This window comes from Amblyomma mixtum, chromosome 2 (genome assembly GCF_055824585.1).
Source record: "Amblyomma mixtum isolate Tamu chromosome 2, ASM5582458v1, whole genome shotgun sequence".
NCBI lineage: Eukaryota > Metazoa > Arthropoda > Arachnida > Ixodida > Ixodidae > Amblyomma > Amblyomma mixtum.
Window position 1 is genome coordinate 109741420 of NC_143013.1, and position 26932 is coordinate 109768351.

At 44.2% G+C, this 26932-nt stretch overlaps 1 protein-coding gene across 3 annotated transcripts in view; it reads left to right on the plus strand.

The window, feature by feature from the left end:
* LOC149360544 (WD repeat and coiled-coil-containing protein-like) overlaps nt 1-26932 on the plus strand; it is a 51474-nt gene that overhangs the window by 250 nt on the left and 24292 nt on the right. For all 3 annotated transcript variants that reach the window (XM_089572382.1, XM_089572383.1, XM_089572384.1), the window contains exons 2-8: nt 758-893; nt 13240-13421; nt 18040-18163; nt 20439-20511; nt 23209-23273; nt 24563-24719; nt 26497-26619. In XM_089572382.1, the coding sequence (XP_089428508.1) occupies nt 758-893; nt 13240-13421; nt 18040-18163; nt 20439-20511; nt 23209-23273; nt 24563-24719; nt 26497-26619 (860 nt within the window). The remainder of the gene's footprint in view (nt 1-757; nt 894-13239; nt 13422-18039; nt 18164-20438; nt 20512-23208; nt 23274-24562; nt 24720-26496; nt 26620-26932) is intronic.

The window sequence follows — 26932 nt, forward strand, 5'->3', positions numbered from 1 at the left end:
TTCGTTCGGCTGGCCTCCCATCCGCCCGCGGCTGTCAAAAGCGCGCCGCCGCCGCCACCGCGCTCGCATGCCGCCCCGATCCAGCGTGCACGACCCACTGGAATGCCCCTGCGTTCGCCGTGCATGCACGCAAAGCTGGATCGGTGGTCTGGGCCCGGGCTTCGGGCATCTGCGCGGCTCGGGGAGGAAGCGGAGAGGAAAAAAATGCAGAGAAGCTGGAGCGGCGCGCGTAGTAGATCGGCGCCCGGAGCTCATCTCCGCGCGGATGGGACGGGCCGCTGGGCGACTCCATTGAAGCGGTCGCGTCTGGCCAGCGTCTCTCGCGAATTTGCTTGCTCTAGCCGCTAATTCCGAGCGCAGCGCTCACTATTGCGTGCGTTCGTGGTGTCGGTGGCGCGCCGCGCGCTCTCCGCGACTAGAAGAGGGCGGAGCGGCCCACACCTTGCGGTGCGAGATCGCGGCCGCCGCCGGAGCGAGGCGACTACGGCGAACCGCACGCGGTGCCGTGAGCTCTGCACACCCGCCGTTGCGAAACAGCGCTCGGCCATCTCGGCGGCCGCTTTCTCGGGACCGCATCTTTCGCTTCTCCCCACGGCGTCCGAGCGCGCGAGGGAAGAGAGTGTTACGTCGACCTTTCCATATATACATGCGCTGGCTCCAACGGCGCTAGCGCGTACACGCGCTGCACTTTTGTCGGCTTGTTTCATCGATTTCTTTTCCCTTCTTTTCTTTTCCCCCGTCGTCCACAAACCGACAGGTTTCTACTGCACCGTGGGTCTGATCTGGGCGGACGGCGACTGCGTGTTCATAACTCCACTGCAGCCGCCCAAGAATTCGTCGACCAGTCACCACCAAGTCCACTTCTGCCGTCACCAGGTGCTCGGCTTGTTCAGGCGAGTGACCCAATTTCTTTTCCCTGGCCGCACGTGAATGAGTGCATCACACACACGCGCTCGCGAGGCTGCAGATCCGAGTGCCTTCAAAAGCTCTTATCGCCGTTTTCTGTGGTTTTGACAGAACCGAGCAAGAAGCGTGCCTTCTTTCCGTGCAGTGCGCGCGATCGGTGAGCACTCCGGCTGCGGCACTTCCGTTCGCGTTTCGCTGCGCGCACATCGGCACGCGTGCACGTACTGAATTATTTATGGGCCAGTTTTTACCCTCAGTGCGCTATAAAAGAACCTCAGGGATGCTTTGAGCTATTTTATGCCCTTCTTCTTTATTTCCAGCGTTGTACGCGGATCGATATCTGAAATCGCATATCGATGACCGTTCGTGCGTGAGCCCGCGGACGTGTTATCGCGGTGCGTTTTGCTCAAAAAAGGGTGCTGGTCGGTGGAGGCCGGCGGATGAAGAGAGTGTCGCAATGTCGATATCGGATGCCGGTTTCTTTAAATATCGTGATCCAGCGCGTAGCAGAACATGCATCGTTCCGCCCACGACCGTGAAAACCGAGGCAGCGGCTTTGGAGAAAGCGTGCTTCCCCGCAGTACAATGAGTAGTGCGGGAAAGTGTCTTTGCAGTGCATGGATCGTTGCATCTCTTGCGTCGTTCTGTGTTTTGCGTGCACTGTTGAAGGTGTTACGTTGAACATTGAAGGGGTAAACCTGGCGACGGACTTGCACGCCTAAAAGCGATTCTTTCCTGCCCCGAAGCGCTTCACTCACTAGGCCTAAACTTTCCTTTGATGATGTCCTGTGTAAGGAAATCCTTGCAGCTATGCTACGTGGGATTATATCGAGTTAACGTAAATGATGGCACTGTTCAGTATTCAGCATTTATATATTTTCTTTTGCTCCGGGCACCATGCTTTGGCATGAAGTGAATTAACATTTTAAGTCTGAAAGGTGAAAAAGGAATTATGTGCATATTTCGCTGCATCTTTTGCGGCACGTGTACTCTTCGTGTAACGCCCGAAATTTTCCGCAAATCCACACAAATAATATGAAAACATCCCCACACATCGAGAAAGGAAAGTTTGTTCTCATTTGTCAGCTATAACGTTTAGAAGAGCATTCTTCTAGTGCTTCGACTTCTAGTGCAGAATGTGTCAAAATTTTGCGCGTTGTACCAGGCTTGCATGCATGATGTATGCTGCATAGTTCGCATGAGCTAAGGGAAATGTTTGAGATTAAATGGTATTAAAATGTGACATTGATCACATAGGAGACCTATTGCTTAGCTGTAAGTTTATTTGTGACAAAGGTTATATTTAATTGTTTGTGAAGTACATGTGCTTGATATCTCACATCAATCTATAATCTCCCTAAAATATTTGACTGGCGATTTTGACTGAGGTCATGCATCAACAACGCATTTAAATTAGGCATTAAACGTATGAATGCATGCAAGTGACTGCACTGTTCTTGATTAGTTAATTGAAGTTCAGGCTACGATAGACTCAAAATTTCACATCATTAACTCAAGCTGCGCTATATCTCATAAGATAGTGCACTAGTTTTGAAGAATTCCATTTTATTTTTTATTTTCATTCTGAAGTTGACCTTTGATAAATGCTGTCATTGTTCATGCACTGAGATTTCAGATGCAAAACTGCATTTATTTCATTTTTAACTCAAAGTTCGCTGTCATCCCGCATTACCGTAGTCCCGCAGTGTTGCCATTGATTCATGATATATTTATAAATCAATTCATACCTTGATTTTCTTATATTGTATTGCAGCACCTCAATAATGCAAGTTCAAGGTAATGCAATAAAGCAGATAAGGATCCGTGAATGTTTGACTCCCCCCCATAACATCTACTTGTGTAATACACTATTTTCAAGCTTACCACAGCAGTATTCTACAGCGCGTTTAATAACTAATAAGCAAAGTTTAAGGTTCTTACGTAATATTGAATCTATAGAAGCTGCATGTAACTGGTGTGACATAAACTTGTCTTCATCCAACCTTGTCTTTTGCTGAGCCCAAAATCTCTGAACACACAGACTCTCAGTTCTTTTGTACACTTTGTGGAAGGTCTGTATATCAACGAAATGACACAAACAATCACTACCTTACTTTGCTGTCTGCTGACCAGCACTGATGTGTGGTCAAGCCAGGGGCTTACCGGGGATGAAAATTCCACACACAACTGACCAATTCGCTGCTTTAGGTTAAAACCAGTATTAGCCCTTTAGGCGTATTTCATATTAGTACTTAATGGTTGCTCTGAATGGTTGCTAATTCTTTATGTTTGGTGGATTTGTTCATGCTAGTAAAAGATGTTTGCTGCTGCATGGCACAAGTCACTGACGTAAGGGTATCGTCAAGTCGCAATTAACTGGTAGCCCTCGTTTAGCCTCATTATATTGATCAGTGGTTTTATTCATTAACCATTGGTTCTGACACGTTGACACCAGTGTTAGATAATGTTATTAGCAGAGACTTGTTTATTTTGCCATGCAGAAGATGGCTACAGGTTTTGAAAGCTATAGGCAGGAGTTTTTCAAAAATGCGTTGAAGCTTGAAGCAGCCAGAGCTCTTGCTGAGTTGTAGGTCGACTTATATTACAGGCATAAGAAAGCTGCAATAAGTATGCTTATAATTCCCAAGCAGGGACCTTAGGTTGCACTAACGGGATGCTAAGATGTGCAGCTACAAGCATTAGGTTCCTTTAGTAATGAAGTGACGTAAGGCTACATTTTTCACACTACACAGTGGCATAGTTCAATCTTTAAATGCGCAAAAGGTCTAAAGCCCTGGGTTAGGCTAAATGGCTGCTCATGTGGATCTGAATTATTGGTCGCTGCCGTTAAGGGTCTCTGGTGCAATCATAGTAGGTTTGTATAATAATTAGGCCACAGACTACTGCTTGTAATATTAGAGGGACTTGTATAGTTATGGATTTATCTATGAGTCACAATGAACAAAATTAACCTACAGTGTGTGAATAGCTGCATTTCCAATGTTCAGTCTTTAATCTTTCTTGTGCGAAATCACGTGTTTAACTAAGTACATGGTCTTGTTGATATCCTTGAGTTCTCATGTATATAAGCTTCTGGTTATTTTAAAGTTGTACTCTGGTAAAAGATATAATTGGTTGGTGCGTAACAACAAAAACAAATTTTTGCAAGTGCCTTCGCTCTACACAGAAACTTTAAACTAGTTCTGATCCATTGGTGCAGCACTTGTTGGACGTGTATGGGTTTAATTTATAGCTGTGATTACTCTTCATCTACCAGAAGGCTCAAGTCAGGAGCGTGCAAAGTTAAAATAAGCAGCCAGCTTAGTTCGAACTGTGCGTGCATCTTTACAGTTAACTCACAACCTATAAAATGTGGAATGTGTATTTGTGAATTAAAATGAAAATGAATAAAACTGCAGTAGGCCAAAAAAAAACTTGGAGGCTGTCAAAACCACTGTCTTAAAGAAAAAAATGTGGTAGCATTTAGATTGCATGCTATGGTGTCTACAATGAGTGCCTAATGTTCTTCTTTTGATTTTCTTGCCAAAAGTTCATTTCGAACTGGTTCCATAGCCCTTATATGGTATGCATGGGTCATCACCTTCTAGAATGTTCCAGAACCTTTCTTTGGATTGTCACATGGGATTACATTAATCTGACCCACTACTCCACCTAATTAATGCACCTACTTATCCCCACCAACCACCTTAATCCATTTTGTGAGGTGAGCCTACGTCCAAAATCTTGAGGGTCCTTTGGAATTTTTGCGGGTATACCAACTTCCAAATTTTGGGGGTCCTCAGATTTTCAAATTTGGCGGTGCTTCTTGATCGATTCACTGGTGGTAATGTGGCATTGATGATGTCATGACCATCTCAGTCGCGTACTAGTTAGGGGGAAGTCATCGTACGACTGCTGGCACAGTGGTGCAGCAGTTAAACGATGCACTTCTGCCCCGGCAGGTGGCTGTTTCAGGTGGGTAGGTGGCAATTGAAATGAATTTATTATGAATTAATTTTTTTGCCACCTGCCATGGGGGGCACACAGCCCAGAAAGCAGGTTTCCAAGCGCCATGGCGGCCAAGTTGTGATGATGTCACAAGGTCATGTGACCTCTCTCAGCCAATCATTAACCTAACTGCCACCTGCCATGGTGGGCAGTTTGATCCCAGTCCGGCAGGCAGGGTGTGGGGGCTTTCAAAGGTCACATGACATCTCTCGACCATTCAAGTATTTTCTTGACAAAGAAGCGGGAAATTTTTTGTGCGACGACAGCCTGAATGCTATTGCATTAATATCTTGGAAATAGCTCAGAGCAGGCTACAAGTTCACTGTGTCCCTTCCATAATTTGCGGTAGGCTGTTGCCATTGAATAACCTAAAGGGCCATGCAGTATGGAGCGGCATAGGTGCTGTTTTAATTGCAATTCAAGTCCTGAGTTGGGGCTGTGCAAAGTAGTCAGTGGGGTTTGCTCCAAAGGTTCTTCCACTTCCACAAATCAGCAGTTAGCTTTTCCTCATCTGACTGCAGTTCTGACACTAGTGAAATAGTGGTTTGGTCTGGTTTATGGGGTTTAATGTCCCAAAGCGACTCAGCCTATGAGGACGCCGTAGTGAAGGGCTCCAGAAATTTCGACCTCCTGGGGTTCTTTAGCGTGCACTGACATCGCACAGTACACGGGCCTTTAGAATTTCGCCTCCATCAAAATTCGACCGCCACGACCGGGATCAAACCCGCGTCTTTCGGGACAGCAGCCGAGCACCATAACCACTGAGCCATCGTGGCGGCTACTAGTAAAATAGTACAAACAGCTATCGCGACCTTAGTGAACACAGGTCCCTGATTTTCTTATGTGGTAATCGTTTTCACTTGCCTGTGTTGTTACTGGTGTCAGAGCAGGGCAGTCGTCTTCTCAATTATGATTGGTGTCGTCTTATGGATAAAATAATGCTCATGCACGAATGACTTGCTTTAGGTGCAAAGCGAAGTGCATTATAAGTAGTTTTCTCAGATAATGACCTGCTGCTTCTTCAGGACTTACTGTGAAATGCAGTGTCATGAATCGCATCTTTCTTGTTTCTTTCCAGCATTCTGTGTGCATTTTTTATTGTGCCTAGCTACAAATACGCTTGTGACAAATACACTTGTGTATTCTTCTTGGCTGACATCTTGCACTTATTGATTTTCTTTAAAGATTTATCCAATTTTTATCATTCACCATGTCAGCTGGCTTGTTGTGGTGGCATTACACCTCTTGAGCCAGTAATTAAAAGCTAAAAGGAATCAATCAATCAATCAATTTTATTTCCTTAAAGACCCCTTTTCAGGGGCATTACATAAGGGGTGGGTACAACGTTTGGTGCGACAAGGTAATCATGCGTTATGATGATGACAAAAAGGTGTTAGCTCTGCGTGCGAAGTTCGCGGGACAGCTTATTGTTGCAATGTCAGCGGGAAGGCCATTCCAGTCCGCGGCGGTGCGTGAAAAAAATGAAGCTGCGAAGGTGACTGTGCGTGCACGTGGACGGCTGATCTGGAGTTGATGGAGAGTGCGGTGAGATATGCGTGCCGGAGGGACCATGTAGGGTGCAGTTCGTAGATGGCTGTAAAAGAACTTGTGAAATAATAAAAGACTGGCTGTGCGGCGGCGCAGCTCGAGTGGCTGTATGCCTGAAAGCGATTTCAGATATGAAACACTCGTGCTGTAATGATATGAAGAATGAATAAATCTGACTGCACGGTTTTGCAAAATTTCTAATGCGTTGGTTAGATAAGCTTGATGTGGATGCCAAATGGGTGATGCGTATTCTAATTTTGATTTCACAAGTGTTTCGTAAGCTAATAACCTAACATGCATTGGCGCATCGTGTAGATGACGTTTTAGAAAACCAAGGGATTTGTTAGCTGAAGAAATGATGTTAGTTATATGCGTTTTCCAGGAGAGGTGAGCGCACAAGGTTACGCCTAAATATTTGTATGATTCTACTGGCAGCACGGGAACGGAGTCTATGTGATAGAAGGGCACGAGTGGGTTACGGCGGCGATGAAAAGAGAGTACGTTGCATTTGTGAGGGTTAAGCTCCATTAGCCAAATTTTACACCAATCCCGAATATTGTTAAGGTTGTTTTGGAGAGATAATTGATCAGAATTGTTATTAACTGCTTCATAAATAACACAATCGTCAGCAAACATGCGAATTTTACAAGACACATGCGAGGGCAAATCATTTATGTATATTAAAAACAAAAGGGGACCTAGTACGGAATCTTGAGGGACGCCAGATGTTACAGGAAGGAAGCTGGAAGTGTGTTCATTTACAAAGACGGACTGAGTGCGGTTAGTTAGGAATTCTTTAATCCATGCAACAACATTAGGATCGATATTAAGGTTAGATAACTTGTACAACAGGCGTTTGTGGGGAACTTTATCGAAGGCTTTTTTAAAATCAAGAAATATAGCGTCAGTTTGCAGGTTAAGATCTAGGTTGGCATGCAAGTCATGAATAAAAAGGGCTAGTTGAGTGTCGCAAGAAAAGCCTTTCCGGAACCCGTGCTGCGCAGGATGAAAAAAATTGTTCGAATCCAAGAAGGCAATGACATGGGAGAATATGACGTGTTCCATTAGCTTGCAAGGCACGCTTGTTAAAGAAATGGGGCGATAATTTAATGGAGAATTTGTGTTACCGGATTTGAAGACTGGAATGACCTTCCCATTTTTCCAGTCACGAGGAAGTTGGCCAGAAGAGAGTGACTGCTGGAATAGCAAACATAAGTAACTGGCACTGGTGAGTTTCGTATTCTTAAGAAATTTGGCGTTGACATTATCGAAACCGGCCGAAGATGAAAGTTTCATTTTATCGATTAGTGACAGAATTCCCGATGCGTTAAATTCAACAGGTGACATAACATTATAAATAAAAGTGTTTGGCACAGAAAAGGGGGCATCATATTCATTAGTGAACACTGATTGAAATGCAACATTGAACATGTGAGCACACTCTGCATGACTAAGCACGTCTCCTGCTTCATTTGTGACACTGATATCGCCTTTGTGTTTTGGGTTGATGGTGTCCCAGAATTTTCGAGGATTAGTGTGTAGTACTCGGGGCAAGTCTTTGTTAAAAAAGGAACGTTTGGCGTTCCGAGCAGATGAATTATATGCCTTTTCGGCTGCGTAATACTTGTCCCAGGCCGCCTGGTTAGTTTTTGCTTTGGCTGCGCGAAATAGACGCTTCTTTCTATTCTCCAAACGTTTTAGCGTTTTAGTGAACCATGGTTTCTGTGAACTCTCTCGGAAGGTGAACTTAGGAATGAACTGATCAGTTAGTTCAGTAATTTTCTTCTTAAATATAGTCCAATTTTCTTCGATAGACCGAATATGAAAATTAGTTCGGAAAGATTGAAAGAAAGCGTCTAGTTCACGATTAATCTCTGCGTAGTCACCCTTATCGTACAAACGGATCGTCTTTTTAAAAGTTTGGTTCCGAAGCGGGGTTAAGGCTATATCGGTATGAATTACTTCGTGATCGCTTATTCCAGGAAGAATCGTGACTGATTTAACACTTTCGGGATGACTGACGAGTAGTAGGTCTAATATGTTAGCGCTCGTTTGTGTTATTCTTGTTGGCGCCAAGATAACTTGTGTAAGGCCAAAGTTCAGGCACACTTCTATAAAATTTTTGGCTTCCACCGTGCCTGATGCTGAAGCAGTGTTAGTACTCCAGTCAATATCCGGGAAATTAAAATCACCAAAGAGAAGTATATGCGACTTTTGATATTTAGCAGTAAGTTCACACAGCAAGTTAGTAAGTTTCTCTGAAAAGTCCGGAGTACAATGCGGGGGCCTGTAACAAACACCGAGAAGAACCGACTGAGGAGGACAACGGCAGAAAAGCCACATTATTTCTAGATGGAATTGAAAAGCTGTGATGACATTATCTTAGCCGCGCTATCCCTTTTAGGAGTCATTCCATCTTTCTGTAAAAAAAACACAGATGAACCTTGAGTCCCCACTGTGTATTCATCACGTATCTTATTAAAAAGAAGTAAGTCACCTGCGACACTGCCAGCATAAAATTGCTCACAGTGTCTTAAGGCTAGGGCAGCTTTACTGATGAATATGCAGCAGGCATTTGGTTCTTCCAGGTTTTCTTTCCTTCTTGTTTAGCTCATTTAACTCATTTAACTGAAGTGAAAGGTTGTTACACATGGGTTAGCATTAATAATACCAGTGAACTATTATGTGCATATAACCCGCCATGGTGGCTCAGTGGTTACGGTGCTCGGCTGCTGGCCCGAAAGACGCGGGTTCGATCCCGGCCACGACGGTCGAATTTCGATGGAGGCGAATTTCTCGAGGCCCGTGTACTGTGCGATGTCAGTGCACGTTAAAGAGTCCCAGGTGGTCGAAATTTCCGGAGTCCTTCACTACAGCGTCCCTCATAGCTTGAGTCTCTTTGGGGCATTAAACTCCAATAAATCAAATAAATCAAATATTATGTACATATGCATATGTCTCTGCGTCTACAGAACGATAATTGCTACAAATAAAATACAATATAGCATACCTCTAGGCAGATCATTAAACATACATTGATGTATTCAAAAACGTGTGCTAAATTCATAAATATATACATGTAGTATGGAATCAATCTATATATACATTTAGTATAGAATATATGTGCTCTAAACAGTACAAAACAGCAGGAGCAATTACTGAGTGGCACCTTTCACTGCTCACACCGTCGAACCACTCATCTGTCCTTGAACTTTCACGTGCTACTGAAAGTAACATGAGAGTTTTTCACTGAAGCAGACTAATGACTTCTCGGATGTCGCACGCTTTTTGTGCAGTTTACAAAGCATTCGTTAGTGTAATTGCTCTACGGTCGAGCAGTGGACGCTTCCCAAGTTCTTATGCTTTTTATTCCAACCGATCCTAGCCACAGTTTACCTGATACTTAGCATTAATGCTCATAGCTGCAACTGCATTGAGGCTTTTTTTCATTTTGCTAATATTTTTTCTCTTTGGCCTTTCCTATTTATGCTTTGCGAGTTTTTTCTCTGAGCAAGGTAGCTAACTCAGGTTCCATAACTGAATATAACGAAATTTCTGTTACGAAGACTGGTTCTATTTTTGGCACTTCTATCTTCTTCGAATTAAGGCGTATCTTTCTCTACTGTTTATACTAGCAAAGGTCGGCATAAGAAAACAAAGAAAAGGAGTGCTTATATCTGGCTAAATATGATAGTTTTAAATAAGTGTTGTGCAATTTCTTTGGTTTTATATATGCAATGCCACCATTTCTCCTTAGGTGTACATTACCTGCACAAGTACACAGTTTCCAAATGTGGTGAGGAGCTCACAGTAAATCACATTTTAATTTCTTGTTCAGATCTCGAAGAACTTAGAAAAAAATTTTTTACGGTATTTTACAATGAACACATTCCATTTCATCCCGCATTGCTTTTAGGCGAGCAAACACTTGTCGAATTTTCACTTGTTTGTAAGTTTCTAAAGAAAGCCAATGTTTTAAGTCTATTATAATGTAACCTCTGTACACTTGACATAACATCATCTAGCCTTGTGTTTGGCGCATGATAGCCCTAGTTGCTTATGCGCCATAAAACCCCATATAACTAACTAACATCCAATTGCACACTGTTGCGGTATAGTGGTGTGAAAAGAAACTCGTGGTGCAATAGAGCAAAACCAACCCTGAGGATGGAAAAAAATGAACAGGGGCAGGACACTGCATACAACTGCTTTTGTTATTCCATTTGTACTGAGGTGTACATGCTGTGTGCAGTATGGAGGAGTAAGAAAAAAGGCATATGATATTGAAATTGAATGGAAGGTATATGAAGAAAGGTATATGAAGTTTCGACCCACAAAAAATCTGTCAACTCTTTTTTCTTGTTTATTAAACCCTCCCCCAAAATTGAAGTAAACTTTCTGGAAAAAAAAAAAGTGGGCTCATTACGCGAGTAATTACGGTAGTTTCAAGCAGTTGTGTAACACAGGCAGAACTGCTGCAAGAACGATGTTGTGGAGGATTTAACGATGAAAAAACATTTAAAATGATTCATAATATTTTCAAAGACGTGCTCGCGAACTTTGCATCCTGGTTACTTTTGAGCCATGTAACAAGGCTCAGGGTCTTCAGAGACAGAGGAGGTGACATCCACAAACAAGCACAGAGCGGACTACAAACAATTGCACTGTTTGGCCCTTCATGCTATTACTTCCAATCTTCCGATGTTTGTTGCTGTATGCCATGTAAAGGGGGCTCCGGGGGTCCCTCAAGTGATCTGCGATCACTTTTTACCCGGACCTACCCACATCTATGATGTAAATAAAACAAACTTCAAACTGTCTCTTCATTGCCTAGGAAGGAAAAGGTCAAAGGTCTGGAAGCATTACTCTGCTTTATTAATGCAAAAGCATTACTAGTCCTATAACGAAAAAAGCCAGCTTTGTGTGCTCGAAGATGGTACAGAAAATCCCAGCAACGGCAAAAAGAAATAGGTGGCCATCTATATATACTGGTCTATATCTACTCTGCACTGGCCTATCTCAATGTGGCGCCAGTTTTCCCAACAACATTCGCAACAAAACTGTGACGCAACCGTTTGGCGTACAGCGTTCCGGGTCGTGTCATACGATTCCTCCTTGCATATAGGTTACATGTCCTAGTCAAGTTGGAGGCTAGCCTTCAACAGGGATTCGAACCGACGACATGTGCACCTTCAATTGTATGCCTTCCCAGACTCTGAACCCTTTCCCTTAGGGTGCGGTTGAGGTGTCCACCGAGATGTGAGACACTTGCTGCACCTTTCCCTTTCCCCAAAAGGCAATTTTCATGCAGAAATTTTATTAATATGGTTTCAGAGTGGTGGGGTAAGCATGTGTGTGGGGAGGAGGGGGTTGTGAAGGCACTCAGGAACAGCATTGCTCTCTCATTCCCACACGTTTGCAGTCTTAAGTGTCTTGAGATCTGCCAGAATTTTTTCTGGCTGTGCTAGTGAATAGGTCATAATTGGTCAAAGTAGGTCTTGGCAAACAATTTTAAGTCCTGGTTAATCACTCTTTAATTAAAAGACAGCCTGCAGCAAGATATGCTGACAAGAAATGGAAGCAAATATTATAACAGTTAAGTGCATACATGAAAAGAAAAAAAAAGAACTTCTCACACATGGCTTCAATTGATCAAGCCAATCAGAATTACTTGCTCTGCTTTTTTCTTGTTAAAGGGACACTGAGGAGAAATTGAAGTTGGCTTGTATCGACAGAATACCAGCTCCTGATTACAAAAACGCCGCTCATACGGACAACAAAGCTCTTGTAACGTAGAAAAGAGCAAGAACTAAAATACAGGTATTGCCGCCACAGGCCAAACTCGCAAGTACAAGCGTGATGACGTCATAGGACAAAGCAGTGTTGCTAGAACCAATGGTTCTAGCAACTCTAGGACCCGAGAAGCCATGAATCACTGAGGCGCAGCCAATGCATGCGCAAATGTCCTTGACGTCGCCAGATGGCGCCACGTGCCCGGCAGCTACGCGCGCTCCTGCAGCATCGGGACCAATCAGCCCCTGTTTTCCGGCTGTAGGCGGGCTCCCGGTATTCCGCTAGCGGTAACAAGGTACACGGTATGCTAAAGGTGTCTATTTATGAGAACTTCGTTGACGACTTCGAGAACGAGATCCATCGTAACGCTGGCAAAACGCCAGTGCAAACGTAATCGAAGCGACTGTAGCGACGGCCGCAATAGCCGATAGATGCCTTCAACGTGCGGCCGGCGGTAGCTTTCTTTTCGGCTGAGGCCGCACTGCTGGCAGCCAGAAATCACGGAGTCTGCGTTACGTCATGCGCACGTCATGTTTCACGTCTCTTAGTCCTGTGTCGTCATAAGAGAATCCCAAGTTTGAATCAGAGCGGCGGGAAAAACTTTTTCAACTTGGAATCCAAATTTCTTAGAAATAAATGCATCTTTCGCTGCCGGCCAAGTGGCAACAAAGCCATGACATGCCGAACTATCGGATTTTACTATAAAAAAAATATTAATAGTGCTCTCCTCAGTGTCCCTTTAACAGTGTGTGGCTTGAAGTTTCATTTCATCTAGTGTAGTCACGACATGTGCTCCAACCAGACCTTAAGAATGGAACGGCAGCCCCATTCTCTGATAGTGGGTCGGTCTCCAAATCAAAGATGGTCGCAGTCAGCACAAACAGGCTCTTTTGAGCCTGTGGAGAACCTGAACTGTTTGCCAGGAAGCAGCTTGGCTTGTCTGGCCACTTGCCGTAACAGCGTGTGGCTTTGTGTTTTTTCCAGGACGGTGCACGGCCTGTGCTACAGCAGCCCCAAGAAATGGCCGCCCCTCATCAGCGTGGTGGCCGAGCGGGTGGACGACGGCTCCCTGGAGCTCTCCATCTGGCGCATGAACACGGCCGTCCAGTGCGTCTCCTTCTCCAAGTGGGCCCTCCTGTCCTTGCCCCAGCTGCCCGTGCTCCAAGGTGAGAAAGAGCCGCGCGCATTGTCACACTGATTTGGGTTTGTACGAGAGGGCTGTGACGTCACGCAATGGAAAGGATTAGAACTCAAGTTAAATTGTGACTACGAGGTCGTAGCGTCACCGAAATGTCATGGTGACATGTAAGAATGTAAAGTAAACTAATTACGCTGAATAGAAAATTGGGGTAATTAGTTGAGAATCGAACCCACGGCCCTTGGGTTACAAGTCAACATGTTACCCCAGTGCCATTGGGGTATGTTCGTACGACTTTTCATTCGTTTGTTCGTTTCATTCTTTCATTCGTTTCGTTTCCTTCGTTTTGGTTCGTCCGTCCGTCCGCTCGCTCGTTTGTTTGTTTGTTTGTTTGTTTGCAAAAAGAAATCTTGGGCCAAGAGCCAAAGCTAGTGTAGGCTCATGCCTGAAGGACATGAGGAAGATCATCGGGATAAAGCATATTAACAAAGTACAAGACAGCACATGTAAAAATCACTAAAGAAAAAGAAAAGCACATGTACAGACACTTAAATATTGGCCATTTTAATTTCAAGAGGAACCATTTTTCATATTTTTATGCCACTGTATTGTATAAGGCATTGACCGTAAAAATTGCGAGTGACAGGTAGATTACATTGCTAGCATTTCTTGTGTTTCTAGTGGGTATAACAAACATTGCAAAAGTAAGCAGATGAGCGTTGAGAATGATGGCATTTACGAGACAGACTTTCATTTCTGACGCAAGAGTAAAAGGAAGTATCTGGAGGGAATAATGAAGGTGTCAGTGAGTGTCAGAATGAAAAGGTCATTATGCATACTGCTCTCTTTTTCAGACGAATGATGGGATCTAAGCATGTTTTGAAAGTGAATGCTCATGACTCACTGCAGCAAAATTAAATAACTTCGCGAAGTGCACGATTTTTAGAATAGACCTTGTGTGTTTTATGGTGTATCTTGTGGTCAAGTACGCCGAGTGATGTATGCTAATAAATGTGGGTAATTAGAAAAAGGGACTAATTACAAAATAACATAGTAAATAGCCATTAATGCTATTGCATAATGTCCGTAAAACGGAGGCTAAAGGTTCCCTGTAAGTTTTAAATCGGCTAGCAAACTTTATTGTGTCCATTCTGCACTACTAGTCTCTGCAAGCGAGTGACCCAGTATCGCGTGCAAGCTCCGCATGAAACAAGACACGATAAAGCAGCACATAATCTGCCACCGGCAACAAGAGAGAGAAACAGAGATAACGCCTCCCCCGAAGGCACACCTGATATCGTATGAAGCAGACTGCACACTGCACTACGCCGCGTATATTTTTTGTCTGTAGTCTGCGCACGGCCTGAGGGAGGGTTCCTTCTCCTGCTCAGTGATGCAAGACGCGAGGTGTGTGTCACAGCTGAGTGGCAGGGCTCTGTTTGACAAGCACTCCGTCTTGAGTGGCCATTGTTTGAGCTTCGTGCGTCTTGTCGCATGCCGGCATTGAGCCTGGCTGACTGCTCGCAGCTCACATTCCGCATTCGGCTGGCTCGCTGTGGGCACACGCTTTTTCTCCTTTAATCGACCTATTCCAGGATGTAAACAACCCTTCGGTGTCTTCTTTTCTTTCATTTTTTTCCTGTATATGTCCACAGAAGGAAAGTGGACAGAATTGATTTCAGTTCTACTCAGGTTGTCCGCAGAAGTATTCTGGGGACATTTGTATCAAGTTGTCGGTTAGTGTTTGCTGATTTTTCGTCATATTAGTTGATATATTTTTTCAAAACATAAAAATAAAGTGTTCTTAAATTTTGCGATGTAATTCTGGGGACAGTTGTGTCAAGTTATCAGTTAGTGTTTGTTAATTTTTCACCATATTAGTTATATATTTTCTTTAAAACATAAAAATTAAGTGTTCTTAAATTATGCGAAGTAATCCTGGGGACAGTTGCATCAAGTTGTCGGTTAATGTTTGTTGATTTTTCACCATATTAGTTGATATATTTTCTTTAAAAAATAAAAATAAAGTGTTCTTAAATTATGCGAAGTAATCCTGGGGACGGTTGTATCAAGTTGTCGGTTAGTGTTTGCTGATTTTTCACCATATTGGTTGGTATATTTTCTTTAAAACATAAAAATAAAGTGTTCTTAATAATATGCGATGTAATTGTGGGGACAGTTGTATCAAGTTATCGGTTGGTGTTTGTTGAGTTTTCACCATATTAGTTGATACATTTTCTTCAAAATTTAAAAAAGGCAGTGTTCTTAACATTATGCACTGTTTCACCTAAAGCAAGGATATATAAGTGCAAAGTGTTTACAGCAAGTCACAGGACTGCACTCAACCAAAATTAAGTAGTGATACTTGTTCTCCTACATGGGATTTAACGCTTGTTATCTGCAGTTTTTCCATAACACTTTTACACAATCATGCATTCACAACCTACGTATGTATGAACAAGAGGTATTTTCAACTTTCCTTAGTTGTAGAGAGTTACCGTACTTTGTGTTGTTGTTTGGGAATGAAAAAAAAATCTGTGCAATGTATTAGTCTGTACAGTTGTTTTTTCCTTATCATGCATAGAACTTGAATCACTGAGGAAAAAGTATTTTATGCCATGCTACAAAGAAAGCATTCCTCTTCACTCGGCATTGATTTTAGGTCAAGATGCGCTTACTGATATCCCAAGTGTTTTTTGCTTTTTAAGGGAAGCAGGTCCCATTGAAAAGCTCTAATTCCAACCCTGCACCTTGCTATAGGAGGTATTCACATGACGTCATCCGCAAGGGGCGCTAGCGGCCGGCGCGGCATTCGCCATGTTGGTGGTCGCGCGCGCGGCCGCCACAGCCAGCCACAGCGTTTGAATAGCTGGTGATGGGTGAAATGTGAGTGTATTTCGCGTCTCGCCACACGTAATTTCTGTCCGACCCGTGCCGCCGCGTGACTGAGTGAATATTCCGTGAACTGTGCGCAGCAGAAAAGAGCGGGCACGCTCAGAAGGTTCTACTTTGTGAAAAGGTCGACCCCCCGTAGGAATGCGGAGGCACCGGCATGCATGTGTGCGACGTAGTACAGGACTGCTGCCGCGCGTTGAATTCACCGGTATCGAGGCCCACCTTGTGCACGGCTTAAGTTTGCTGGCAGACCAAGGAATTAAAGGATATAAACCTATGAGAGGGTGCAATTACTTGACAAGCGGGTGAGTCCAAGACTCGTGCTGTGGGTGCCGACGTCCGCGGTGCCGACGGCCGAAGTGCCGTTTTTGAAGAGGTGAGTAATTCGAAGGGTCTGTTCACTTAGCTGTAGCTTAACTTGTCATCTCTACCTGCTGAAAGTGACGTGTTACAACTGAATCTAGCGGAATGGCTGCACACTGCGTTGCTGCGAAAACGGTCTTGTGCATACGAAGCAGCGCTATGTAGCTACAATCAAAACTGCAAAACATTCTCGCTGTGTCTGCCGTTCGTGCTGCGAGCGCATGGCAGTATTTGTTTGGCCGTTCTGTTGGGTAAATAAAGCAGCTATGACGTTTTGCCTTTCTGCTGAAAGACCGTACGTCTGAGAAGCGTCAGCAGTTCGCGGACTACAGCTAGGCGCTTGAATTATCAATTTCTGCGGTGGCAGTTCTGGAATTTCGGTAATTAATCGTGCTGTTTATCCACGATGTGCCCTGCATGACTAGCTGACAGTTATCAACTGATATTAAAAGCTGCAAGTCGTGTACATTCTTGCGTGCAGCACAGCCCGCCAGTTTTGCTGCCGAGTTGAGGCAGCTCGGTTATATCACGGCGCAGAAGAATTCTGCTGCAAACTTCATGCACAATACGCGCTCCACAAAGATAAGTGGTCGCTGACGTATTCAACAACGTACAAATATGTTACGGATAACTAACACTTCAGGCCGGGCACCTCACGGCGCACCGTGACACTGCGCGAGCTGGCCTGAAACGACCGCAAACATGGCGCGCCTGCCGCGACGACGCTCGCGCCGTCTGGTAGCGCGGCCTCAGTGAATACCTCCTATATATCGTTATACACCTCAGCCGCCTTCTTGTTCCAGGGAAGAAGGCTGACGTTTTTTGTTTGATGGGCTGGGCGCCTAAGGATGGTCGTTGAGGTTGCCTGACCCTCTTTAAAGCTTTCCTAATTGCTAATTTTAATGTTCCTTTCCTTTCGCACTACTAACAATTACGAACTAAAGTTTTAGGTCCCCTACACCAATGATGGGTTTTCACATGTTTGTAAAATTCAGCAGAAAACAATTTTCCTACACCTTGATCTTGGCGCATGATAGCCTTAGATGCTTGTACACCATTAAACTCAACACAACAACAACAAGATTTGCTTTTTTCATCTTGGGCAAAAACACAGCGCACTCCTAAGACAGGGACGAAGAAAGACAAAACGATACAGCGCTGTATCGTCTTGTCTTTCTTCGTCCTTGTCTTAATAGTGCGCTGTGTTTTTCCCCAAGATGAACTACCAACTAGCCCGCTCTTCCACCCTTGCGTTTTTCATGTAGGTAGCAATTTTTTGTGCTTTTTGCACTTTTTTTTTCATTATCAATTGTGATGTTTCAGTGGGCATTGTGTACAGTGACAAAAAAACTTGGCGTGCGTTCACCGGCGGCATTATTGTCATGCAGGGTGTCTCTGGCACCCTGAGCGAGATGTCTTCTGCCTGGTATTCAAGGACTCAGCACGCATCTACGTGGTCAACGAGGACAGCTCCGAACTGCAGGAAGTGAAGACCATTACCCCGTTTGCTGGGTCAGTGCCGCTTACAACAGCGTGTCAGAGTAACGTTGCGAGTCCTTGCAATTGAAATTCGTTGAAATTCGTTCAACTCATGCGAGGTCGGAATTAGGGGCAGTTTTCTCTTTTTAAATGCACTTGACGTTGACTGGACCAAATTGCCCGTTTGAATGAACTTCATGTTTGAAATGAATTTTGAGTTAATGGGATTTCACTGTAAACCGGATTATTTTCAGAGGAAGGAAATTAGTTAAGGTGGAGGGGGAACACTAAATAAACTTCTCAGGAAAGAACAGCGCTTTGTAAAAAGTTAAATTGCAGCTTTCATTGAAATTTTTGTAAACTCTTTCAGTCCACTTACTTCTCTGAACCAGAGTCAAGCTCAGCATTTGCAGCTGCAACGAAGGTACATTCCAAAGGTGCCCTTTTTTTTTTTGTCTGGCAAAGCATGCCTGATGCCTCCTGCAGGGTTTTATGCAATATGATGTTCTTCTGGCAGGAAAAGATACTTTTAATTAGCCCGATAGACAATGAAACTCCACTGGACATCCAGTGCACGTTCACAGGATGTCCCACACGTCCCCAGGACATCCAAGGTATCTGCAGTGCCCATTGGGAAGTAATTTATTGCTTTTAAGCTGCTGCAGTTCCGAGACACAAGTATGTAGCTCAGATGAGTCAGGAATCCAGGAGAAGAGGCTTATTATCTCATCCAATTTGACATCCAAAAAAATTATGGATCTGCTATACAGGGTGTTTCACCTAAGACTTTTCACAATTTTTTAAAATATGCTTTTTGAGTTAGAAGAGAGTTTTTTTTTTGGGCGTATTGTCAATGATGTATACACCTGAACACAGCTAAGACGTGCTAGCTAGCAGGCTGGTTAAATAGCACTGAATAATTAACTTTTTAAATATTACTGTTAGGCTCCTTCATTTTTGAGCCAAAATACATGTGCTTTCGAGAAGCTTGCAGGCAAAGCAGCCTCTCCAGTGCACGTAACTCGTCGAAATAGCCTAAATTTGTTGGGCTACAAAGCCGAGGGTAACCGCGTTTTCCGAAATTATAAAAACTGATGTGGATATTACTTACGATGGGCGACACGCCTCTCAGTGATTAAGGAGTCTTTCAGTAATAGTTATACTGTTATCTGTTCAACATTAGTTAACATGCCCGCTAGTTAGCACGTCATAGCTGTATTCTGAATAACTATACCGCTGACCATGATATGCCGACAAATTACTCTTCTAACTCAAAAAGCTTATTTTTTAAAAATGTGGAAAGCCTTAAGTGAAACACTCTGTATACTGTAACTATGCATCTTGCATCTTAGTGCATTCATAGTTGCTGTTTTCAGTTTAGCTTTTTTGCTAATGTTACTATAGCTATATAGTTTACTATAGTTACTATAGTTTTGCTATAGTTATAGCTAAAAAGAGTGGCTGGGGTTTCCTTCTTCTGCAGTTGGCCTCAGAGTATCCTGTAAGCTCGAGATGTGAACCTCAGTGAAAATTCGCATGTGATTTTTTTAAATTGAGTTTTCGTTTTGCAAGTTCAGCGGTCAATTGACAGCCGCCCTAAATCAGTTGCAGCTTCTCATGCCTTGGGCTTTTTATGGCCAGTGAAGTTGGCAATTATAACAGAATGGGGGCTGAAGCCGGTCTGAAATGAAGCCAAGGTTGCACTACGCGTGGCACAACCTATTTTGTTTTCAGATCCTATCTGGTAGTTTCATGTAAAAGCTCTTAAATGTTGTAGAGTGTCAACAAAGGCAGAAGCGTGGGTAGAAGTATAAGCTGTACAGGGCACTACAACCATCACTGCCCTAAAATAACCAGTGAAATGAAGTGTAAGGTCTTGCGGAATGAGGCACAAGGTAGCGAAGGTAGATGCGGACAGATTTCACTAATTTTCTGCAGTCTCATGGCACATTGGCCCAGCTTATGACAATACCTAAGAAATCACTCTGTCCCGGTCTCTGCATCACTTACATCATAGCTATGTGCGTTCATCATCACGTACATCATCATACATCATCACCTACAACGTCTGCATCATAGATATGCCTGATTTTCTGGCAGTTTTATAGCCATGGATTTATTGACTCTCGCCTCCATGATCTTGCAGGGTGCTGTCACTACCAAAACCACACCCTGTCTCTAAGCATTACTCTCAGGGTTCCTTAGCACTGCCTTCTTGTCTGCGGTTTGAGCCTTTCTGCTTATAGATAACACATGGTTGAAGATGACGACTGTGGTTACTGTGGTTGAATGGGCATCATTGTTGCAGGTCTCGGTTTGTATGTGGAACCTGGAGCAAAAATGGCAAGAGGCTCATCTTGGCGACGGAGTCAACTCTCATGGTGAGCGTTCCAGGCTGGGAAACTCGTCACCCGCATTGCACATGACACTGTGTACTTTGAACAACCCTTTTGTTCACTTAAGTCTGAGGGCACTTAAGTGTGCACTGAAGAGGAATCTGAACTCGTCTTTTTGCCGCGGGAACTCAATCTACACGTTCCGAGCATTCTTAGAAACCTCGACTTATTGCCCCGTGTGGCCGATTTCCATAATTAAATCGAATTAACGTCCTGCTCCCGCCTTTTTTTTTTAATTCTGCCTCGTACGGTGGGCGGAGTCGACCAACGCGGGGAGTGCCTTTCACCCAGTCCCGTGGCGGCTTGCCGCTCTGCCATCGGCGGAGTAATACGTAGTAATCGGCGAAAGCAAAGAGTCCGCGCATATTTTTATTTCTGAGGGCTTATTTTGCGGTTATATTATGTACAAATGAAACTATTTATTCACGGAAACCTAAAAAACAAAATGAAGCGAAAGCAAAGCCTCCACGGAGCTGGCTGAAGGGCACTCCACGCATTGGTCGACTCCGCCCACCGTACGAGGCAGAATTAAAAAAAAAAAAAGGCGGGAGCCGGACGTTAATTGGATTTAATTCCGGAAATCGGCCACACAGGGCAATAAGTCGCAGTTTCTAAGATTGCTGGGAAGGTGTAGATCGAGTTCCGGCGGCAAAAGGACGAGTTCAGATTCCTCTTCAGTGCACCTTTAAGTCTGTGTATGTGGAGGAATGTGAAAGCATGTTTTTGAGCAAAGGAAAGGACGCAGTAGCTCTGAGATCTTGACATCTCAGTGGTGCCTTAAAGCATGCAACTGAGGGCCCATATGTCATTGGTCAACCTGACATCTAGGTGGACACCTCAAGGGCACCTTAATGGAAAATGTATTCTAGGATAGCATGCAATTGAAGCTGCATATGTCATTGGTCCGAACCCCTGCCACAAGCTAGCCTCTAACTTGACTAAAACATGTATGCTGTATGCAAAAAGAAATGCTATGACACCACCCAGAATGCTGTATGATGAACGGTTGCTCAAAATTTTGGTGAATGTATTCGGGAATATTGCCGTCACATTGAGGTCAACCAGTGATGATATCACTACGATTTTGTCTGCATGTGGCCCCGCCGCCGCGGTGGCTCAGTGGTTACAGCACTCGGCTGCTGTCTCGAAAGACGCGGGTTCGATCCCGGCCGCGGAGGCTGAATTTCGATGAAGGCGAAATTCCAGAGGCCCGTGTATTGTGCGATGTCAGTGCACGTTAAAGAACCCCAGGTGGTCGAAATCATTTCGGAGCCCTTCACTACGGCGTCCTCATAGCCTGAGTTGCTTTGGGACGTGGGTTGGACACGGCTTCCATCATTCTTCCTCTCATCTGTCTGCACGTGGCAGCTAAATTTTGAGTCATCCTGTAATGAGACTGGCGTGATGTCATCACTCTAAATTTTGCAAGTATTCTTGTCAAGTGGCTTTGTATGATGTCATCACCTTAACAGGTGACTCATTTTTTAAGTGATCTTGTTACGTCATCATTTTCATTTCGTTATTTTCAACTTTACTAATTGACTCATTTTTCTTAATTGCTTAATTGCTAATTAACATTGTGACATCATTCTTCATCATGGCATATAACACCATTAATTTATTGCCCATTATCATTAAACTTTTACGCATTCATTCATTGGAGTGACTTCATTCTGTGGACACAATGGGGGCAGGGACAGCTCCTCGACAGCTCAAATTTTTCAGTGCTTTTTGTAGGATTTGATTGAAGCTACAAAAATAAAAGACAAAGAACATCACTGACATGAAATGGAGTGCATACTGATTGCTCGCATATATGTACTCTGAGAATTGAGATCTACTGTGGTATTAACCAAGGCACACTCAGTCTTCTGAGCACTGATTAGTTTGGAAAGTAGGTTAATTTTTTTTTAGTCAAGTGACCAAGTCTCATTCAACTTTTAAATTTGTTTGCAGCTTTTACAGGCAATTTAATTTTATTGCATCAGGCTGAAGTTGCAAGCATGGGGCTTCTGTTCATGTATGTGTGTGTACGATGAAAGTAAATTTGCAGGAAAAGCTGTTCCCCTTGCACTAGGCAAAGTTGAAGGTGTCACAATGTCTTGAGCGTTGTAAATGATATCCAGAGACAATTGAGCCACGCTACCATAAACATCTCACTGGATTGCCACTTCTTTTAGGCTAGTAATAAGGGAGTAATTACTCATTGACGTCTACCCGAGCGCAGCCATACGGCTACAAAGGAAAGCATACAGCTTTCTCAGAAACTTCGTAGTTAAAGAAAAATTTGTCCTGGTCCGGGGTTCAAACCCGGGACCACCGCTTCACCGGAGCAGTCGCTCTACCAACTGAGCTAACCGGGACGGCAAGCTTATGGTAGGGCGAGAGCGAATTGATCAATAACTCGTAGTGGGAACAGTGTTGGTCAAATGTTTAGGGGAATCCCCCAAGGTGGATTAGATTTGTAATAAGGGAGTAATTATTCTGAGAAAGCTGTATAGCTTTCCTTTGTAGCCGTATGGCTGCGCTCGGGTGGACGTCAATGAGTAATTACTCCCTTATTACAAATCTACTCCACCTTGGGGGATTCCCCTAAACATTTGGTCAACATTCTTTTAGACTACTTTTGGATCGCTTCTTTTTCTCGTTTCATGGAGTTTTTTTTTCTCTCTCTCTTTGCAGTTTTACAGCATACCATGTTCCGACATCGAGCAAACGGAAATGGAAGTCATTCTCGGACTGGAAAGGCAAGTGTGAAGTGTTCTTCCAGGCACTGATTTCTGAACTGGCATTCTGTCTACTGTTGCACGCAACTGAGCCATGGCTGCATTGTCTGCCTGAGAGGAAAGGCTCTTTGGTGTCATTGTCTTTGGTGAGAGTAGAATAATATGTACCTCTTATAATTTTTCTTAATAATCTATTGCCTGGCGTAGTGGTGCTCTTTTGTTCACCAGCTTATGCTCAGGCCTGACTTCATTCAGTCATTCACTCACTCACTTTCTCACTTTTTCAAGAAAGTGAAAAGGTTACGCTAAAATAACACAGTATATAAGGCTGAAGCCCCTAGCAGCAGCAGTCCCCAGTTGATGGGAGGAGGTGAAGACGTGGTCACAGGTGTTTTTCCGTGCTTGCAGTACTCTCCGTGTTGATGGAATCAAACTGCTTATAGCCATGGATAAATAAATGAGTTGGTTTTGAAGAAAGGAAGGGCCGAGGAACTGTCTCACTACACTGTGGACACTTCAAGCACTACATGATGGAAGGGATATGGGAGGCAGTGATGGAAAGAAGATGAAAAGGGGCGCTGTGATGGAGGGCTTTAAGTTAATTTCAACTCCCTGAGGTCCTTAACGTGCACTGACTTTTGACAGCACATGGACATGTTCTGTGTTTTGCCTCCACTGAAATGTGACCTCGGTTGCTTGAAACTATTGCTCTTGGAGGAGAATGCATGTGTGATGGTAAAGACATTACAATAGCACAGTGCTAACTGGAAACTGAATGTATTATATATACCAGGTGTTTGAGCGAACACTTTCAAAAACTTTTATAAATAGGCTTTTTGGGGTAAAAATCTGGCTTTTGCAGCGCAGTGTTACCAGTGTTGATTGACATCAGAAAAGCAGTGCATTGTCTTAAGTAGTGAGCTGGTTAACTAATTTTTAATAATTAACTTTTTAACTTGCAGAGGTAGGCACCTAGTTGCAATTAGAGATTTGTAGCCGGTCGTTAGTAATAGCCATATCAGTTTTTAGAAATTAGAAAACGCGGTTACCCTTCGCCACTGTGACTCGACAAAATCTGGCTGCATCGTGCAAAAATACATGGGCTTTCAGAAGCATGCAGGCAAAGCAACCCCTCCAGTGCACATAACTAGTTGAAAAAGCCAAATTTTATCGAGCCACAACACCAAGGGTAATCGCATTTTCTAATTTTTGGCTGTCCTCGCAGAGCTTGCGTGCTGCCTCCATCTGTTTGAGAGAAGTGCAGGCAGTTATGTGTACACGTCTGTGCGTGGATGAATGAATGAGTGCAGGGTCTGCTGTATTGAGGGGCTGGAAGGGGACCGCTTTGTGTGCACGGTGGAGCTCCCGCTCGACAGCATGGTGGTGCGGAGCCGCTCGGAGCGCTACCTCATGGACCAGTCCCGGGGGCCCCTCGAGACCCTGCTCAACATACACGCCGCCACCGAGGTGGGTTGAACGCGCACTACAGATGTCTCGCCTGTTGATCTGCACAACTTACAACTGATCATGCACCAAAAGGGCATGTATGTGGCATATATACATGTGCTCTAAAAAGTTGCGGAGAAATCTGAAAGCAAATGGTCGTTTCCTTGCTATTTTTGTTCTAATTTCGATGTCATTCCAGCTCTAAAGCTTATGCCAGATTTGTGGCAAAACTACAGTATCCCTAAATCCCTACGGTATTCCTACAGTATCCCTAAATAAAGGGGAAGCGGCACCATGTTAAACCTGAATGCAACAAACCTTCGTGTAGCGAGAATTCTTTGATATTACGCAGTTTCTCAATTCACCACTGTCATTCCCATTGAAGACCATGTAATTGTGAATTCCACGTAAAGAAGGTATTGCAGCGGTTGGCTTTGTGAACTCTACACCGAATATCTATTGCCAACTGGCCAGTGCAAGCTTGTTAATCTAGCCTGTACATTCACACCACCGCCACCACCCATCTATTACCTTGTGATTCTCGAAATTTGGTCGAACCACGCGAGAGTTTCTTGATGGCAAAACACGAATCACTTTGAGAGGAAAATCTACCAGTCACGCCACTAATATTTATAACAAATATGGTAAATTGGTTTTTGGTAGATTGGTTTTTGAGGAAAGGAAATGAGGCAGTATCTGTCTCACATATCTTGGTGGACACCTGAACTGTGCTGTAAGGGAATGGAGGGAGATGGGAGCGAAAAAAGAAAGAAGGTGCCATAGAGGAGGTTTCCAGAATACTTTTGACCACCTGGGGATCTTAACATGCACTGACATCGCACAGCACATGGGCACCTTTTGCGTTCTGCCTCCTCCATCGAAACACGGCTGCCGTGGTCGGGTTCGAACCCGGGTACTCGGCTCCATAAACGATCGCCTTAACCACTGAGCTACCGCGGCGTGTATAACAAATATGCAGTTGCATAATTTGCCGTAGCGTAGAACACTAGATGGAGAATTTCGTGGCCCAACGTTATTGTGGTCAACAAGCAGCTTTACCACGCCAACTGCAGTTAATCTCAACCGACATCTGCCAATCCCAGTTTAGAGTCGCGTCAGTATTTTACCTTTGCGCGTGCACGCCAGTCTTTCCTTGAGGGAGACAACAGCTCTGAGTCGTCGGTGTCGACTTAAAAGGTGAGTTTGACAGGTGGAATGCCAGGCGAACCTCCACTAACTTTTCGTGTCGCGTAGCTTAAAGTGCACTGCTCTAGCCATAAAAAACATCTCAAATGATTTCCTTTTGGTCCCTATACTCATTCGTATAGTGGTACAGGTGTTCCGCAACGCAGCACAAGAACGCAGGGTTGCATTCCTCTCTGTGGAGGCAATATTTCTGATGCAGGCAAAATGCAGAAATGCCCTTGAGATTTCTCTGCACACTAAAAAAACCCAGCTCAGCGACTAGACAAGCCCCCATCATGTGGCGCCATCTGTCCGCATTCAAGAGAAGCGCAAGAAGCAGAGAACAAGATCTGGTCGTGCCGCCGGGTGCAATGTCAACACCTAAATATATTCTTACACCATGACCAGGCCAGCACCCAAAAAGAAATCTGCCAAGCGTTGTATGTAGTGGCGGCTGAAGGCTAGGCCTAACATTTTCCCTGGAAGCATTCTTGTTGTGTGGGGTGTTTCAGCCAGTTCCATTTTAAAAGAAGGGGGTGGAGGAAAGGGGGAACAAGGCATACTGCTATGCTGACCTTCTCTGGTGTGGCTGTTTTGCCAACTTTCTTTGCAGGGTCCGCTGGAAGGCAGCTCACAACTGTTCTTGCTCCAGTGGAACCCGGACACGGACAAGCCAGAAGTCCGGAGCTGGGACGAGCTCTATGGCATCCTCTCGCCTGACCTCCTAGCTGTCGAGGTACCCTTGCCTTTGCCATTCCCAGTGTGGGGGGTCAGAGGCACCTGATGTCACTGGCAGGGAGTAAGGCAGTAGATGAGGTAATAGACACGTAATGCAATGTGGTGGCAGTAGGAATTATTCAACAGGCCATTTTGAGGCAAGTGTCTGATGCACTTGGTATTTATTGGTGTGTACACACGCAGGTCCCACGTTTTTCCACGTGATCTTGACTGTAAATCATTTTGTCTGGTATCTGTGGGACATTGTACTGTTGCTGCTGTTGGCATCAAGCATGATATTCACCTATGCACTTGTGCAAAAAGAAAACATT